We start from the raw sequence: 20,111 nt of genomic DNA on the forward strand, positions 1-20,111 counted from the left end.
ACTGAAATCAGCTTAGCTAAGCAGAGAGAAAAAAAAAATAGAGAATGACAGAGGGAGAGAGAGAGAGGGAGATAGAAAGCAAAGTCCGTCCAGGTTCTAGAGAGTAGAGCGTTTCAGGTTTTCAATAAACCAACCACAACAAAAACGCTTTGCATACTTTTCTGCGTTCAGTCAAGTGGCAAACTCCGTACAGGAGAGGACGACTATGACAACGACAACGACAACGACAACAACGAGGAGTGCTCACTTGATGAGCTTTCCAATTACATTTAGCTTGCTCGCTTCATCTCTTCCACACTCTCAGTCTCCTTTTTTATTTTGTCTCAGTCTTCTCTCAGTGTCTGAGAGAAATTAACTGCTGCCTCGTAAAAGCCTCAACCATCAACATCATTTTCATAGCTAGTTTGAGCTTTGGCTCTTTAGTTTCATCGTCTGCCCACATAAAAATTATCATAAATGAAATTTTTTTCCCCGTCTTCCTTTCTTTTTCTTCATTCATTTGCTGGTGGTTCTTCAGTTCAGTTTCAGTTCAGTTCAGTTCAGTTGAACTGAACTCAGTTCAGGTTAAGTTCCATGGCAATTTGTGTAATGAAAGTGAGTGCTACTACTACAACTAGTGTTTACTATATATCTAGGTATGAGGGTGTGTGTGTGTGTGTGTGTGTGTGTGTGTTTGCGGCAAGCGGCACGTAATATACAATGAGTTGCCCTCCAAAACCCCGCAACCATCATGTTCATGTTGCCTGTCAAGAGCAGAACACGGCCATGCCAGGTGCAGGCTATAGTCAGTCGCTGCTTAGTAATAAAAATTCGTCTACTTTGGTTGTGGTTAATGAAATGCTTTATAAATTAAAAACAATGTGTGATATAGCTAATGAAAAGCAGATGTGTGTGTGGTACACTCAAGTGCTGATTGCAACAATCGTTTCTAGTTACAAGTGGACAAAAGTAATTTAAAAATGCGTAAGAATTATGTAAATCATCAACAGTTTAGTTTACTCTGATCGGCTGAGATCTATATATACACAGTGGTGGATCTATGAGTAGATTTCTAGGGCTGATAACAGGCATTTTAGTTAGGAAAAGAAATTGGTCTTGAAAATCACAATTTTAACAATTTAAGTGATGAAATATCTTTTCTGGAATGACTTGATTCATTCTATAGAGAGGCACGCTTAGAACCACTTTGAGCAATTGGTCAAAAACCACCTAGTAATTATCTATGTATATATATGTCATAGATGTTTTAGTTAATGGGCTATTGAGACTCTCTATTGCAGATGAACCAATCTTCACCCATTTATTCATCTGCTTCTTTTTGAAAACTGAGAATTTCTACCCAAGAAATAAAAAAATATTGATTCCCAAGGGATTAGAAAAGAGTAGATACATTTGGGACTTAATTATATTTTTAAGTATATACACAATATAAAATATATTTAATGCTAAAAAAATGAAAAGTCATTGATTTTTTCACTTTCGACTTGAAATCTCAGCAAGCTGTGCCTAACTTCGAATCAACCTTAAGGTTTTATTTCATATACTCTCAGTTCTTCTTGATGTGTTGTTGAAAGTGTTGCTGAAACTGTCTACGTAAAATTTATTTAGAATAAACATTTTTTTTGGTATTTTTTTTTTTTTGTATATAAATTGAAAAGTTGAAAAGAATTAGAAACACAAAAATGTCCACATTTCGTGTAAAACGCTCAAAAGGTGGTTCCTGTTGCTGTCCAGAAAGTCAGAATGCGGATTTCTCGCAAGGAGCTGTTGGAGCTCAAGGACCTGATCCACAGTAAGTAAAAGAGAAGAAGAAAAGTCTAACTTTACTCTTCTCTCCAATTTTTTCCTCTTTTCATTTAGGGATGTGCCTCGCCAGACTTGCAATGATCCTTGCTCACCAGAAAATTGCAAGATTTATGGTGGCCTCGATGAACCCTATAACAACAATACGGGCACTTTCGATCCCAAAGAATGTTTGCGTTCACGTCGTGGTAATGTTGATAAGTCACTGGGATTTCCCATTGGCATTATGGCAGGCAGCAAGCCAGTTCAGAGTGGTGTACCCAATGTGGAGAGCATACGTTTCGCTGGGAATTTAAAGGGATTCGCTCATAGTTATTATACAAGACGCGATGAATGGTCACCAGAGACAATTGACATGTTGGTTGTGGAGGGACAAGTACTGTTTAGTGATTCGGAAAATATGAATCCACCCAATCATAATATTTATCCCGAAATCTATGATGAGAATGAACAAAAGGTGACGCGACACTTCAAGCTGAACGATATTGAATTCGCTATGGAATTGGAGACCCCCTTTGAAATAAACGGATATCCAAATATTATACGGAATATTCGTCGCGTGTTAAAGGAGTTTTTTAAAAAATCTCAATATGGTGTATTCTGGACACCCGATTGGTATCTCCTCATTTGGAAAGAGAAGGGCATTTGGATGGTGCTGGATCTAAATGGCCGTGATAAGGAGACATTGAAATCGAATCATGAAAGTGGCTATCCCATGATGTTGGCCCTCAAATCAATGGACAATGTCGTCTGGCTGATTAAGAACGAAAGTAATTTGGAGAAAACTGATCCGTTTTCGTTAAGAGAGATTTTGGTTGTCAGAATGGTTACACCAGGACCCGAGGGTCAGAGTTATGAAAGGGAATTTGGTATGCGTTTAAGTCAATTTGATGTCATTGCCTCGGACTATGCATATTTGAAATCGAATTTACATCTAACCTTAAATCCCAAGGATGCTCTACGCAATCGTAGTGCCTTGCCTGTGGCTGTGGCCACGGCATTGGCCACGAAAATTGATCATCCGGCCACATGGGATGAGAAAATGTACGATAAGGTTATGTGCTACGGTGTCAATATGTGTAAGAACTGTTGGGAGCCATGCATTGATATTAATCAACCCATGGATTTGGATACGTTTCCACGACAAATTCGTATGGGACAATTTGTAGCTGAAGTTCTGCTGACCCCGAATGTCTTTGAGGGATGGTGGAAATGTGTGCCAATGTATAAATTCAATGATTTTCATTTAATGCTGGAGAAGGCGCTGAATGAGAGTGATTATGTCATCTTTCAGATCAATAATCAAATGTATTCACTATGGAAGAAGGGTGAATTTATCTATCTGATGGATCCATATCGTCATCATATTGTCGGACGTATATTGGAGGAGGGTGAAGATCCAAAAAGTGCCACAGTTCGAATGTTTGGCAATATCGATCGTTTGTTGAGCGTCTTTCATCAGATATTGCTAGAATCGAATCGTTCGGCCATTTTTCATATACATACACTGAAGATACGCAATATTACGGAATGCCCACCGGGTACGGCTCCGGCTCTATTGCCACCCGACGAAGACATTGAGGTTCGTTCACTCAACGAGAATATACGCTTCGATGAGAACTATGACAAGTGTCTGGAGGAATTGGGTGAGATAAGTGATTATGAAGAGGATTTGGCTTCCGAAATTGAGCCCATCGAGGAGGTTAGCTCATCCGAAGAGATGGTCGAAGAGGAAGAAGGTGGCGAAGCAGGACCAGCTGAGGGCGGCGATGAAGAAGATGAGGAAGATTAAATCCCCACACGAAATGATGATTTTTTTTTGAATTTTTGGATTTTTAGTGTAACAAAATTAAAGGGCGTGTAGTGTTGTGTATTTACGTATTCTTAAATCCTACAAAATATTAACACGAATAAGCATTGTTGTTTCTCCTGAACTTTTTTGCTTTTTTACCTCATTCCAAGCCATTAGCCAACAATTACGGGGCACAAGGAACGGACCCATTCATCTCTATTTAAAGCATCATTCTTCTACGACACATCCTCCTAACCAGTTTTGGGGGGGGCCTCTCTTTTGTGGTTTCATATTCATTTTTCTTCGTCAGGTTTTATATATTTTTGTTGTTAGTTAACAAGGTGGGAAGGGAGGGAAATGCAACACCCATTTTGAATTAAATGTCACGTTATTCTCGTGTAAAGTCGCTTGTTCAGCAACAAAACGAAAGAACTGCATAAAAGGAAGGTGGCCAAAATAGTCTGCTCCTTGACAAGATGCACGAACGACAAGAGGCAGTAGGTACACTTCAGGCAGGAGTAAGGAGGTGGTGTGTCTCTGGTGGAAAGGGCGTGGTCCATGTATGTCATTAAAAATACAAAAAAATAAAAGAAAAAAACACCCAACGAATATCGTTTGTTAGTTGCTGCTGTTTTGCCTGGAGGCTCTCTCGCTCTTTGCTGGTGTCTGCCAGGTGAGAAGAGTAGACAACATACAGGAGGCCAATGAATCTTTTTCACGGGTGCCTTACGTTGGGGGGGGGTCCTGCTTCCAATTCTCAGCCACTCAGTCACTTAGACAGGGCCATTGTTGTTCTTGTTACTGCTGATGGCTGGCTGTCTGTCTGCCTGTCTCACTGGATGGCTGACTCGGTTCTTGCATTTTTCCTTGCTCCATGCATGTTTTCTTAGGGTAGGGGAAACCGTTTTGAATTCACAAGTGACATTTTACCAAAAAGTCGACAGCGCGAAATTAATGGAAATTTAAAAATTGCATTTTTTCACAGCCAACAAAATGACACACACACACACACACACAAGCAGCAGAGGGGGAAGGAGAGAAAGGGAAACTAGTGACGAAGCAGGCACACAATGTGGTCTTCAGATAATGGAGACAACAACAAGAACCAAAACAGTTCAGTGCGCGACATGTGGCAAAATGCAGAATACCTGGTGTGGCACGTCGTTTCTTCCTTCTCGTTGTTGTTGTTGTTGTTTTCGTGTTACGCTGTCGCTCAACTTGAGGTTTGCTGGGCGTGAAATTTGCATGCACAAAGCGACAACTTTACAAGTTTCACAAAATGGTTTGTTTAAATATTAATTTGAGACTATTGATGGGGTTGTTGGTTGTTGCTCGCAGCATCATGCAGTGCAGTTGCTGCCTCGAGTTTCCTCCCCTCCCCCCCATTCGTAAAATAAAGCCGCATACCAATTTTATCAGGCATGAACTTTTTCCATCAGTTTGGTAAAGTAGTTGAAAACATTTCGTTTGCAATAGCAAAAATATTTAAACCTCTTAAGCATTAATCGATAGCTTTTAAAGTTTAAACTTTTTTCGATTGTGAGTTGCCTTAAGGTGAACGAGTTTTCTGTATCGAACGATTTGATCTGAGCTAATCAAAAAATAACTAGTTTTTCTTCTCCGTTTTTTGGTCATACTAAAGGCGAGGATTTAGTTCTGTTGGTTTTATGTTTATTGTACGGGGAAAAAGAAACGAAACTTTGCTTTTCTAGTTGAACCTATTTATCCTTACTTAATTACTAGTTCAATTCGAATTCACTTTGCTTACCCACACACAAAAAATGGCATTCAATATATCATATTTCCATTCATAACCACATATCAAAACTTACCTAGAACGAGAGAAAAAGAGAGAAAACGAGAAAGAGATTAATGTATGAAAATTTTATGAATAAATTAATTATTTTATTTACAATAAACAATTAAAATTGCATTTCTACAAAAAGAAATGCACCGGTCCTGTACGTTGTTTTTTTTCCGCATTCTGTTTACTGCTCTATTAATTTTTAATTTTTTATGCAAATGTGGTGCAACCAAAGCGCAATCAATTTGTAGAAACGAACCAATAACCACGCCCACCAACCACCGTCCGGACTGCTGTGGCAGCCGCTACTGCTGCTGCCACCACTTTAGTGGGCGGGGATAGGGCAGGACAGTGCGGTAATTACGCTTGTGGCTGCCACGCCTCTTCGCCTAGGACAAACATGTCAACAGCAGCAGTTTCAGTGGCAATGGCAGCGGCAGCGGCAGCGGCAACCAACCGACCGACCGACCACCAAGGCAGAAACCAAACTGTAAAACCTAGAAAAATAAACAGAAAAGAATCATAGGGAGAGAATAGGTTGGGGTGGTAGAGACACATTGCAGGACTCTGCACCTGCCACACACACACACACACACACACATACACACACACCCGATTGTAGGGGCTGGTATAGGATATATTTGGCGCAATTTTCGTGCTAAGTGCACATGATAAATTAATGATTGGTGGTGGCAGCAGCGGTAACAGGAGAGAAGCATGTGAAGCCCCAACACCAGCAGCAGGCACAAAGTGATTAATTGTCAGTAGAAGGATCGAGGAGCAGAGAGTGGTAAGATGGATGCGGGGGAGGAGGTGGAACTGAAACTAGAGCATTGCACAGCCTATCAAATGACACCCCTCACTTACTTTATGAGTAATGGCCATATTTTTGATACCAATAATCTTACAAATCTTGATTCTTGCCTTTGCCCAAACGACTACATTTTCCTCATTTAAGTAGCCAAATTAGTTGAATTTGAATCCAACCATGTATGTATATGTATGTATGTATGTGTATGTAATTGGGCAAAATGTTGACTAATTGATTGAATGCCTGATACGACCTACAGACCAAACTCCCTTTCCCTGAGCGTTGCTTATTCCTTTCCCCCCTCAAATGCATCCAAATTGGGCTAATATGCAATTCAATATCCGACTGCAAAAAAGCAAAGTAGCAGAAAATCAATTAAAATTGACTTGGCAATCCTTACTGAACTATCTTTAGGCTAATTGAAAAGGAAAAGCTTGATTGAAGGGGACACATAGGGTATTGAATGATTGGAAATTAATATTTGTGAAATCCTATTGTAAAAGCAATAATTAATAAAATCTAATCAAATTTAAAAAAGGTTACCAATAATCAAAATGCTCAGAATTTGTTAGACTATTATAGGACTAACATTTCTGGCGATTTGAAAAACTCCAAATTTTATACATTTGAATGTCATTTAAAAGTTTAAGATCTCGTCTTTAATTATCTGTCAACTTTTTTTTTATTGAAATGTTAATTAGCTTTTAAACAAGTTAAAAAATTCCTTTTATGGTCTTATGCAATAAATATTTTGAAAATTTATGTTGCTATTACTTTGAAAACTAATCATAAAATGGACTAGAAGATAATCCACTGATTAGTTTGTTACCCAATAGTTAATTGTTATTAGATTTGTTTTTTCCTCCGACTAACTTGTGTAAAAGCTTTTAATGATTTGAGACTTCTTTGGACTAGAGTATGGAGACAGTTTATTAGCAAATGCGTTGCCTCCTTTGACCTTTTCGACTGTTTGTGTGTCTGTGTCTGTGTTTATTGCTGCATAATTCCCTTTAATATTGCGTTAAAGCCGGGATAGAAAATCAAAAAATCCGCAAACAATGTGTAAACACAAAAGGAGATAGCAATAACGAGTGGAAAGAGAGAGAGACAGAGGGAGGGTGATGGAAGGAGGCAAAGGAGTTGGCAAATGCAAATCCCCTTGGGAAGCCACAAAACAACTTTTTGTTGCTGCTGCTGTTGCCGCCAGTCCAAATCAAAAAGTGCAGCCGAAAAGTTTTAGCTAAAATTTTTAACTGTCGACCTCTCTCCTCGACCCTTCATGATCCTCAGTTATCTCTTCGACCCACACACACACACACTGACACCCACCCACCCAAACGCCCTCTTCAGTAGAATTTGCGGTGACCATTTTAGGCACTCAACCAAATTGAGCGAGCATAGGGCCAAAAATTTAAAACAAAAACTAAAAAGTAAAATCTTCTGGCTATGACGAAGTTTTTATACACTAACCAAATTCACTACAGCTACAAATAATATTACGAATTTATTGTGAATTTTATTCTTTTGAATTGTTGAAATAGTTTTTGCAAGAAAACCGCCTTCAAAAAGTCAAGAAAAATGTCAAATTTAAAACAAAATCTAAACTGAATTTCTGGTCACTCTTAGCACTCGAAAGGGTATCAACAGAGACAGAGAGAAAGCGAGAGAAAGAGCAAGAAAAAGCGAGCAAAAGAATGTATATATGAACAATCACTGGAAATTGAAATAGGAATGTAATTGGAAAAATTCTATTTAAAGCTGTTAAAATGAAAATGCTTTTTACTTGCTATGCTTTTCATTCATTTTGTTTAGCAGTTGGGTTTTTGTTGGTAAAGCTAATATGCAAATATTTGTGTTTATGCTGAACAAATATTCAAAGCGAAGATATAGAAACAAAAAAAAAGGAAGAATGGGCTAAAACACAAAAACTGGAAGAATACAAAAAAAAAATACAGGAAAAATAAACAAGTGGGAATAATAACCAGACATATGTGGGTGCAAGGAAAAACAAAGGCAAGTTTCCCCTTTACTTTACTTTACTTTATCGCCCCCTCTCTCTCTCACTCTCGTAACAATAACAAAGATAGAAAGAGACAAGAAAATATGCAGAATTGTCCTAGGTTATCCCTAGAGTTTTTTATTTGTCTCTCTTTCTTGCTGGTTTGTCTCGCTATTTCTCTTTCTCTTTTTTTTTTGTTTCCCTTCAGTTAACGGTATTTGCATGTAATTAAATTTTCCACTTGGCAACTGAAAACTGCAGCCTTGTCTCGGTATTTGCACACACACACACACACAACACAGCGCCAACTTCATTCGCAGCTTTGGTCATTCAACTGGACAAAAGTTAAGAGGTGGGGAGGGGGGCGGAGGACGACCAACCGGCAAGACACACTACTGGGCAACAGTAGCAGAGCAGTGAAACAGAAACAGAAACGGAACAGCACAGAAAGAGCCACAAGAGCCATCGTTGATGTCCTGCACTGTACTCTATCCCTTTTAGCATTGTCCTGTGTTCATCAAACAGTCGTCATAGTCATAGTCATCCGTCTCAACCTCAACCTCATTGTCGACGTTGGCGTTGGCGTTGGCGCTGGCGCTGGCGTTGGCGTCGTTGTCAGTTGCCAGTTGTCACTGAGTTTTGGGCTACCTCCCCCACGCCGCCCTTGGTCCATCATCTCTTCTCATCCTGCAGCCTGCATTGGTTTTTGGTCAATCATTCGCCGTGATGCACTCGGAAAGCGCAGAGAATATCGTCATCTAGGCACACACAGACACACACACTTAACTTGACCAACCAAATGCCACCCAAAAATCCCCCATTCCACACACACACACACATACACACACACACAAGTTTTGTCATTAACTTTGTAATGACCACAAAACGATGCAAATGAGTAAGAACAGTGCACAGGATGTGCAGGCTGACTGGGCCATAGGATTAAGCTGTGGTTAATGCGGGACAGTTGTACGCAGTCGGAAATAAGTGTAGTCCCGTTCAGGATGAGTATGAGGATGGATGGTGGTCTCATGGGCTCGAAAGGATCGGATATCGTCTGCATGATGCATGTTGCACATGCATAATTTGTGTAAAGTGTAAGTGAGTGGCATCATGATAATGATTTATATGCATGAAGTGAGGTAGTTTTACAATCATTGAAACTAGTATCCCTAAATGAATATTTAATGAGACATTTCTGTAGATCTGTTTACCGTTCAATTCGTTAAAAAAGAGCATTTAAATTAGTTTCAGTTAGATTAGCAATCAACTAAAAATGAGTGCCGAATCAAAGTTTACCCAAAGCAAAACAATTTGGTTTTGCATAACGCTTTTTACATATTTTTGTCACCTAAAGATAAATTGTATAAATTTTTGTTATATTTCGACAAGTTAAATTCTCAAAGCATTAATGTTTCGAAAGCTATTGCTTAGAAACAGTTTTTAACAAAGTTGAGCTGAAATTTCTTAAATTTTTCAAATTTTTGATGGATTCGTGAAAGTTTTCATAGATTGGCCATATAATTTCTGATATAGAAAAGAGTTGGCTAGCTAAAAACATAATAAGGACTCACTTTTTTCAACAGAGTGCCCAAAAGTAGGCAACATACATTTGAAATCTCAATGTCGGCATCATGCACCCTTTAGCTATAGAGCCCAGCACTTTGTGATATCTTGGGTTTCTCATCTTATGCTTTAGTCAAAATTACCTCTCATATCAAGTCTTCCTTTACTCCACATCCATGGCTACAATCATAAAAGCAATCCAATATTTGCAATGGAAGAAAGAGAGAGGGAGTAAAATGACCTCTGACCCTGCAATTGTGATTTGCAAAAAACCGTATTTTCCAGCATAGACGAAACCACCCAACGGACGACAAGCAAGGACCAAGGACCTGGAAACCGATGTTAGCGAAGAAATACAATTTTCAATTATCGTCCAAGATCTGCAGCAAATGCAAATCAATTCGCAGATATAGCCCAAGAAAAAGAGAGGCAAAGGCAGAGAGACCAACAAGAAGGACAAAAGCAATCGAAAACGAAACAATGCCAAAAACGAGGGTAAGAGCACAACAAAAAAAGAAACAAGGGCCAATAAAAATAAGCCAAAATATAAACAAAATTGGAAATGGCAACCGCAAATAACAAACCATACGAGTGGGTGTATATCCCTCTCTCACATCTCCCTCCATCTCTCTCTCTCTCTCTCTCTCTCGTTGTTTTTGGCCATTTAGCGAATGAACTTTTTATGACAGAGCAAAAGAAAGTAGTAGCAAAGAAAAAAAAAGGAGCAAATAAGCAAACGCCAAAGCTAATATAAGCAGGCAAGGCGAGGCAAGGCAGGCAACAGCAGCTAAACCATTTTCTTCGTCAACGAATCGAATTCAATTCGAACTGCTCCTGGCCAAAAGTCATTGAAATAAACCAACAACGAAACGAACACACACACACTCACACACACAAAAAGTAAATTGTGGCACAAAAAAAGGAGAGCAAAAACTCATCACTACCAAAAGAGAAGTCAAAATACTGCCAGCAAAATACTAAATGATATATATTTTAAGCTGCCTCGAAGAAAAATCATTCATCAAAAGTCCAGTCCAACTGCAAATTCACAATCCTTTCTTATCACAAAAAACTAGAAATAATTTAAATAAAATCTTTAAATTATGATTATTTAAATCAACTAATTTGATTCTATGAATGAAAAATTCTAGCATAAAAATAATATATTTTATCTCATTTAGCTGTGTGTTTATTTGCAATTAATTTTTATATCCAAATAAACATGAATGAGGGCGGGGGGGATGGGAGGCGGCATGGGGGCAGAAAACGGAAACGAAAAGGAAAAACAAAAAATAATGAAGTAAGTAAGTCGTCTCGCCGACTTAGGTATACCATACACCAGTAAAGCAAATATTTCAACTTTATTAAACAAATGCATTTTCACATGCCTCTTACAAGCATATCTTAGTATCTCGCTCACTCAATCATACGAGCACCCTAGCGCCCCCACCAGCCAACGACCAACTCCGGCCTTATGGAAAAACGTTTATAACTTGACTGTTTTTTGTCCGATTTTGATCAAATTTGGTATTTTGCTATATATTAGTATTAAATTTAAGTATGCCAAATTTGATTGCATAAGGTAAAAAAATACGGGAGATAATCAAGTTTTTCAAATTACGGGGGCGGAAAAGGGCGTGGCAAATTTTTTTATACATACAAAATGTGTGCATTTACTAAGCGAATATACATACCAAATATGGTGTCTCTAGCTGGATTAGTTTTTGAGATAAACGCTTTTTTTAAATTGCGGGGGCGGAAAGGGGCGTGGAAAAAATTTGAAATAAACTTGATCACTCTACATACTACACGAGTCTACATACCAAATTTGGTGGCTCTAGCTCTTACAGTCTCCGAGATCTAGGTGTTCATACGGACAGACGGACAGACGGACGGACGGACGGACGGACGGACGGACAGACGGACATGGCTAGATCGACTCGGTTGTTGATCCTGATCAAGAATATATATACTTTGTGGGGTCGGAGATGCTTCCTTCTGCCTGTTACATACATTTTGGCGACTTTAATATACCATTTCACCCTATGGGTGTATGGTATAAAAATAATAAAGCCAAAGAAGTTTAATCAAATGAAATTCTTATGTTTGCCTTTGAACTGGTATTTAATTTTCAATGAATTTATCCTTTGTGCTTGCGTGTATATATATATATACGTATATATATATATATGGGTGTGTGTGTGTGTACATTGCGCATACGCCATGTGGACCACAGCAAATGAATGTTAATTAACCGTACTTTTGTTTTACTTGTTGGTTTTTTGTCTCCATCCCTCTCACTCTCATTTGCTGGTTGTATTTTGTATTTTTTCTGTTTTATTAAATAATCTTAAATAGAATTACGTGACTTTGTTCCAGCTTGCCACAGACACTTAATTATACATACATACATACATACATATACACCTGACTGAGAACGCTGATGATGTGAAGAAGGAGAAGGAGGCGGGTTGCGGCGAGTAGGAAAAGCGCTTAGCTGTTTTTCTTTTTATTATTTGCTTACATTTTCTTTTTATTTGGCTTACTTTTGCCCCTCCTTTCTTCACTCACACAACCTCTGAACATACATATTCAGTTTGTTCTACCTCCATCTCCAATCCACCCCGCCCATCTCCTGTACCTAGTTGTATATATGTATATGTATATTTTAGCCACTTGTGTGTTGATTTTTATTTCATTTGCTGCTGCTGCTGCTGCTGTTGCCCCTTTTCTTATTGCGTTGGAGGTTAAGTATCTGTTTACATTTCTTTCTACACCTCATTCATTAAGTGTGTAAGTTTATGTGTACCTCTGTGTATGTGTCTGTATGTGTGTATGTATGTATGTGTGGGTGTCCTTGTGTATGCGTGTTTGCCTTTGTGTGGATTCTCTCAACTCAAGGCAAGTCTGTCAGTTTGTCTGACTTGTCTTTCTGTCCCTTCCCTTCCCTTCCCATCCCTTCCCTTCCATTCTAGACCAGACCAGTCCAGTTCAGTCCAAACCACAAAATCACAAAATTACATGCAAGAACGGAGTTGGCGTATAAACTCTTTAAATAAGCCGCTTATGTCCTTGCTATCTTTGCCGTACGCATTTCAACTCCTTCTTTTTAATCAAATTGAATATGCTTTCCTTTTAAATCGCATCAACTCAAAGTTATAGCAAATATTTAATTAGATTTGCACCTTAATTGACAGCATATTGCAAAATTTCTCTAGAATTTTTGTCGTTTCGTATTAACTTTGTTTCATTGGAAGCAAATGAATTATAATGTTATAAATGTATATTTAGAAAAATTACACAGAAAGTTAGTGCTAATGTTTTCCAAAGAAACTTTATATAAAGCTACGAATCAGAGACCTTAACTTGCTTTAGTATAAAATTTTTTCAGAAAGTGCTTAATTTATTAAATCTTTGCAAGAACAAATTTTACAAATTGTTTAGCATTAATAAAACGTTCAAGTGAAACTTATTCTGACCACGTTTACGAATCATAAACGGAATAAACTGCCGTTTATCGACATCTAGTCAAAAAAAAAATCGAATGTCAATAAAAACTAGAAAAAAAAACAAACACATACACACATATGTAAATAAATAGAATAAACATACTAAGTTAAATTTATATTAAAAATAATATAGATTTAAATTTTTGTCAGCAATATCAACATGAACAAATCTTTTTTGCGCATAATATTATTTGCTTACATGAAATAAAAACAAAATCAGTTTAAAAAAAAAAAGAACAGAAATCATATTATTTTCTCTCTATGGCCATTTCCTGGCGGGCAATTACACACTCACAACACAGCACAATACAACACACACACACACACACACACACACACAACAAAAAATGAAATAAATAAATAAATGAAAAATATGGAAATAAAGTATAGAAAAAAAAATATTTATGCCCGTTTTTGTTTGTTGCGGCCAAAAAACGGCAAATGGCAATTTATATGCATAAAATATGTTTGACGCGAAGGGTGAGGAGGGGGGCGGAGTGGTGTGCAGAGGGCAATGGCAGGGCAAATACAAATTTTTAATGGCTAAACTTTAAGTCGAATTAGGTAATTTTTAATAGCAAATAATATCACCTATAAATAAGCTACATCCATTTTAAATATTTCAAGATGACAAGGAGTAAAACCCAAAACTAACTAATAAGAAGAAGGATATAAATCTCCATCACACTCTCTCGAGAAGGCACTTCCTCTCCCTCTCTTTTTTCATGTGTTGCAAAAATCCATTTCAACAGTTTATTTATTAATAATCGAAACACTAACAAAAAAAGTGTCAATAAAAGAAGCCATTGAAATGCCAACTTGACCAACTTAAGGTTGTCTGTCAACAACAAATTGAAGAAAATTGTACACAATCTAACTCTTTTCCTCTTCTAGCTCTCTCTTTCTCTCTCTCTCTCCTCTGTGTATTTCTGTTGTATTCCCTTCCTCCACCCCTACAGACTGACTCTTTGATGGAATCTTCTATGTTTGATTGGCAAATTTCTAAAAATAAAACAACAACAAGAAGAACTAGAAAAAAAAAATTCTCTCTTCATGTGGTTGGACTTTTGCCACTTGATTGCGGTTTTAGTAGACTTTTCCACTTGTTAAGTTTCATTCCATCGCAGACGAGTTTTTTTTTTTTTTTTTTTTTTTTTTTTTGCGTTTCGGGCCTCCTAGACGAAGAAGGCATAAGCAGTGGGGAGGAGAGAAGAGACCACAGAGGAGGCAAGTCGAGAGAGCTGAAGTTTGAAGTCCAACAGCCAACACAAACCTCTTCAGGCTTTAATTTAGAACGCCATGAGGTGGACGTGAGGAGATGAGGTAGCATAAGTAGTAGTTGCAGGGAGCTTCGTTGGCTAAAAGAGGAGAGCAGAGAAGAGTAAAGAGGAAGGAAGGTTGTACAGGAATCAAGTGGCTCTCTTTGAAAGTAATAAGACCGAACATGCCACATGCCACATGGCACATGGTATCTGTATATATATATATCTTTGCAGACTTTGCCTATACCCACTAATCGAATTGTGTATAACCATCATAAAGTACAGTCTCTTGATTGCAACAAAAACAGATGACAGCTGTTACCCACTACACAAATTGTCGAAAACTTTCAGGCTAAAACTTTAGAATTCTATTATCAGGCCATATTGTTTTTTATTTTCTCTGTTAAGGCGACAATTATTGCCACTTAAGTGAAATGTGAAATGAGCAGCTTAACAACATATTGGCGGCTATTGCCTTGAAAACGAGCTTAGGTATTAAGAGTTCTGCCGAAAGATGGCGGCAAAAGAAAACTGTAGAGTGATTGGCACTTGAAAGCGTTTCAGAAGCCTTAAAATGTCTATATATAGCCTGTTCTATGTCATAATTCTCATAAGACGATTAAAAATATCTTTAAAAATCTTTAAAGCTAATTTTCTTTCGAAGGGAGAGTGTTTTTTTTTCAGACTTTCTTATCATAACTTTAAGATAGTGCCAAAAAGTCAGACAAATTTCAAGAGATCAGATGCAAAAAATGTCCAAAAACAAACTCTGCCCGTTTTGAACTCTTAGGGTGTCATTTTAATGCTAATACATAGAAGTACCAATTTTTCCCAACAATCTATTTGGAATAATTAACTCTATATAGGACATTGCATAATGTTAATAAAAATATAGATTTAATCTCAGTTTGATCATAGGTTCTAGTTTTTTTTATAGGCTAAAGGGATTGACTTTTGGTAAGAAAAAGCTATTTCTATTTCAAGTGAATGCCAAAGTTAACCGAAATAACTTAATTCAATTGAGCACTGTTAAATCACAGTTAATGCAATTGCCCTACCGCCCTACACTACATACACTACACCTTCTCCTTCGGCTTCTTCTTCGCCTTACCCTCCTCATCATTTCTTCCTCCGCAAAGCAAAGAAAGAACTTTGTTTATAGAGGACAGTAAACGAACGTGAAAGAAATGAAAGAAAGAAAGATGGATAGGCTAGGCTAGGCCAGTCAGACAGACAGACAGACATACCAAAAATGGGGGAGAAACATTGACAAAGAGGAGGAAGAGAAGGGGGTTAGTAAGAGGTTGAGGCAATGAGCGTATAAAACAAATTGCATATCGTTGCAGAGGCCCCAGCAACAACAACAGCAACCTGCAATAAAATAAATGAAAATGCGCTTGGCAAAAAGCATTTCAAGTGCATTTCAAAGGGGGGCTGCAAAGGGGAGATAGGGGAAGATTCGAACAGGCGGGTGACTACAACGCATTAAAGCACGACCAGACTCAAAGAGAAAAGGGGGAGAAGGTACAAAGCGACAAAGAGAGAGAGAGAGAGAGAGAGAGGGAAGGGGCAGAGTAGACCCAGACCCAGACCCAGACAGTTGTCTATTTAAACAGTCTGCAGAGAGATATAGAATCGGTAGGCGGGGAAAGCACAGAAAAAAGTGGAGAAATAAGGTAAATGCCAAGGGGTGAGGGGACTGAGGTGGAAAGGTTCGGGGGTTTGAACCCGAAAAGCCAACCAGGCATGCAATTGTTTTAGGCCTTAAATAACTGTATTTTCTGTGCAGTTTTTTACGCCATTTTTTGTATGCATTTTTTCTCTCTCTCTCTCTTTTTTTGTGGGCGCCAAATTGATCGAGAGAGCGTGAGCGAGAGGGAGAGGGAGAGAAAGCGAAATGTAGAGGAGTTTACCATTTGGCTCGTTAGTGGAGGTGGAGTACAGGAGGAGTCAGACCCGGAGTCAGAGCCGGAGCGATGGGTGGAGTTGTTGCAGTTTGCATGCGAAAATTGATGTCATTGCATCAACAACAATAGACAGAAAATTGTTTGCATTGATTGTGCTTGATGTGATTTATGGTTGCTTTTGCTTTTGCTATTGTGGATGGCAACAAGAGGGAAAGGGAGGGGATCGACTATGCAAAACAAAAATTATACACTTATCATAAACTGTGCTCGCAACCCTCGCTCTTCATAGTAGTAGTGGTAGTAGTACTAGTAAATAGTAACTCCTACTTCATCGAACAATAAAAGGTGACAATGGCATAAGTGGTGGGTGGGGTTTCACTTGGTTTCGTTTCGGCTCACAATGACGATGATGATGATGATGATGATGATGATGATGATGATGATGATGATGGTGGTGGCATGTTGGACGATTGTAACGGAAATTGATGAGGGCTATTATGATAATAATTAAGAGGGTGGGAGAGCGAGGAATAAAAGAGGCAAGTAAAAAGCATACTTAATGCGTCAAGTTTTGCCATAAACTATATATACATTAATTTTTGTTTCTTTTTTGCTAAAGAGTGACCATAAATGGAGGGAGGAGCTTGATTGTTGGGCTTAAAAATTGGAAAATTATTGATTACACATTTTACACAATTGCTCAAAGATACGGATCCATGGTGAATCATAAGACGTAGGAGTTGCCATTAGGAGGGGACTAGAGAGGCCAATTTGAATTCATTGATGCCAAAATTAAGATAACTTTTGTATTTAGTTTCAAATTGTATGAAGCTGCCCTTCTTGACTTGCTTCTTTTCCTAAGCTCTTGTCCAAAAAGCAATTAAGCTAAGCTTTTTATCTTTATTTCAAGGTTGCCATTCATTTCAAGCTATAAACATTTGTCTAATCTCTTAACTGAAAGCAAAGGCTACGAAATTTTGGAAATTATCTTTAATGTAAGAAGATTTTCTTCTTTATGGATGGAGAGGGGGGTTTTACTTCGAATAGTACCTCAAATTTTGATAACATTTTCTACAAAAAAGATGGAAAATACTCGTGGAAAAGTAAAATATACAAAAAAAAGAAACGAAACATTTGTATAAAATCCCAAATATGTAAAAACTTGGTTGATAATTGATCATTTAGTGATATTTGTGAGTAGAGTGGCATCAAAATTGTAAGCCTCAATTAGGAAATTCCCAACTGAATTGAACTGCATTGCACTGCAAAGAGCATGGCAAGTGTTTTCCAAAAAGACCATAAAAACACAAACAAACAATAACAAAAAAACTTCAGAGAGCAAAACACTTTGAATGATTATTGCAGGAAAAATGATTCACGCGTTTGGAATGTGAAATCAATTAAATGGAAATCCGCTGCAGCCAACAAGCCATAGAATGGAGGTCCACATAGCAGAGCAAGAGCGATATGATAGAGGTAGAGATAGAGAGAGAATGAGAATCATAGAATATCCCACAGACAATGACAATTCAACAGCAAGAGATAGCGACTGAGAGAAAGAGAATGAGAAAGATGTTTAGAGATATAGAGAAGAGCACAAATGGCAGACAAAGAAATGCCAAAGCTAAGAAGTATAAAGGAAACGAACGAAAGCCAGGAAGATATTGAGAGGATGGCGGGAGGTAAAGAATGTGTTGAGGTTTCAGAGAAGGAATTGCGTCCGTGAGCCAGCAGCTGGCAGCAGGTGCATTGACTGACTAGCCCAGTCAGTGGTCGTTGTTCCACCTTCCCTTCAACCGACCGACCGACCGCCCGTCCGTCCTCCACCTATCTTTATCTACCTCTCGACTTGCGTTAACTGGCTTAGCAATCCCATTCAGAGGCTAAGCGGATGCATTACGACTAGGAAAAGAAGAAGCAAAACAACAACAACAAGACATTGCAATAAAAAATGCAGAAAAGTGAAAATGTTAGGAAAAACTTGTTGAAAAAAAAAGGAAAAAAATGTAGAGAAAACCCCATCACCATAGAAAACATACGTACACATACCACAGAAGAGAGACACAGACGAAACAGAAGAATATCTTCCGACCAGACTGAACTGAATCTACCAGAAGAGTAGAAGAGGGTGAGAGGAAGGAGGAGGAGGAGGAGGAAGAGGAGGAAAAAAAGCAGCAGCAAATGCAGCCAATGGAGCGCAGCAGCAAAGTCGTTTGTGGCTGGCAGAACGTATAACGGTTTAGTCGGACTCCATGTGGCAAAACACTGAGAGAAATTACATAGAATTGACCGAAAAACGAGAGAAAAAATTCCTAAAACAATGAATTCCATTCAGTCATTACATTTTCCTTTGAACCTTTAGATGATCTATTCAGCGAAACATCGAAAACTCTGTGAAAAGTAGGTAGAAACAAAGTAAAGTGATCGTAATTAGATTAGAATTAGTTTAGAAGTATGTTTTTATTGTCCTTAATATGGCAATCGGAAATGTCCTGTTAGTAAGAAAATAATCTTTAAAGCACATTTTGTTTATAGACAATTCTCAATGAAAACTTTTCCCGACGACAGCATACTCTAGGGGGCAAACAATTCTTCATTTCATAGATTTAGATCCACTTTTGTTTCCAATCATCAGTTGGATAGATCTGTTCGAGTAGATCTAAGCATATTTCATTTTTTTCAGTGTATTCATGCGATGATATTGGTTTGCAAGAGCTTTGACCAAGCACAAGCCATTTGGCTTGCTGCTGTTGTTGTTGCTGGATAAGATGCTGCGCTGTTGCTGTTGTATTGCGTCTCTGTTGCTAGTTTGCTCAGTCGTCAGACCGCAAAAACAAGATTCCCTAACAATTGCCATTAGCAATCTTTGGACTGTTACAGAGAGAGAGAGAGGGAGAGGGAGAGAAAGAGAGGGACAGTTGCGGATAGAAGTAGCAGAAGCAATAGAAACAGGCGACAAAAAGTTGCTGGCTAAAGTCATTGAAAATTGCAGACGTCTGAAATGTTGGCCGTATTGTTGTTGTTGCTACTGCTTGTCTGTCGCAGTTGTCGTCGCTCCACGGGGCGTATGAGTATGTGTGTGTGTCGCGTATGAACGCGTGTGTTGTATGAGCTTATTAGCCTTGCCTTTTTGTTGTTAACAAAGTGCGCGAAGGGGTAGACAGAGGAGAAGAAAGAGATCGTCATAGAAGGAAGAGAAGGAGAAGTCGAGACACTACTGGGTGCGGTTTGGCAATTACATTTGATTTGATGCGTAAGCGAATGTTAGCTAAAGTTCTGTTTATTTATTTTTTTTTTTTTTGTGTATTTTTTGCTTTTTAAATCGAGGTTGTTGGGTCAACGACGTCAAAGTGAAAATATTAAAGGCCAATAAAAGTTTATTCAAACATTGTGTAAGGATTAAGATAGATATGAAGGTCGTTAACTTGCAGACGAAAGTGAAATGCTAGGGAATAAAAGAAGAAACTGAAAACTAACAGAGAAGAAGAAAGCAATGTAAATATTCAATTCCAATTTCATGTCCACCAGTTTATAATTTGGGAAAATCACAAATTGGCAGTTTAACATATATCTGTCATTTCTTTTTTAGTAGGTACCTTTTTGGTTCATTCATTTCTCAAAACCAACAAAAAATAAAAACCAAAACATTCTTTTTCGT

General features: G+C 38.1%; 2 protein-coding genes across 2 annotated transcripts in view; one reads left to right on the top strand and one right to left on the bottom strand.

Moving 5' to 3' along the window:
- Nucleotides 1-20,111, bottom strand: part of LOC6639197 (protein alan shepard) — a 150,596-nt gene that overhangs the window by 97,283 nt on the left and 33,202 nt on the right. The gene's annotated exons all lie outside the window — the stretch shown is intronic.
- LOC6639198 lies at nt 1,639-3,737 on the top strand. The gene is made up of 2 exons (XM_002062011.4): nt 1,639-1,792; nt 1,861-3,737. The coding sequence occupies exons 1-2, from the start codon at nt 1,683-1,685 to the stop codon at nt 3,593-3,595; spliced, it is 1,845 nt and encodes a 614-aa protein (XP_002062047.2). The 5' UTR covers nt 1,639-1,682; the 3' UTR covers nt 3,596-3,737.

Source organism: Drosophila willistoni (genome assembly GCF_018902025.1).
Source record: "Drosophila willistoni isolate 14030-0811.24 chromosome XR unlocalized genomic scaffold, UCI_dwil_1.1 Seg144, whole genome shotgun sequence".
NCBI lineage: Eukaryota > Metazoa > Arthropoda > Insecta > Diptera > Drosophilidae > Drosophila > Drosophila willistoni.

Bases quoted from the DNA above. Each gene is read 5' to 3' on its own strand.
- LOC6639198 (XM_002062011.4), top strand. From the start codon at position 1,683: ATGTCCACATTTCGTGTAAAACGCTCAAAAGGTGGTTCCTGTTGCTGT. The intron at 1,793-1,860 runs GTAAGTAAAAGA...CTTTTCATTTAG, and splicing joins GCTCAAGGACCTGATCCACA to GGATGTGCCTCGCCAGACTT.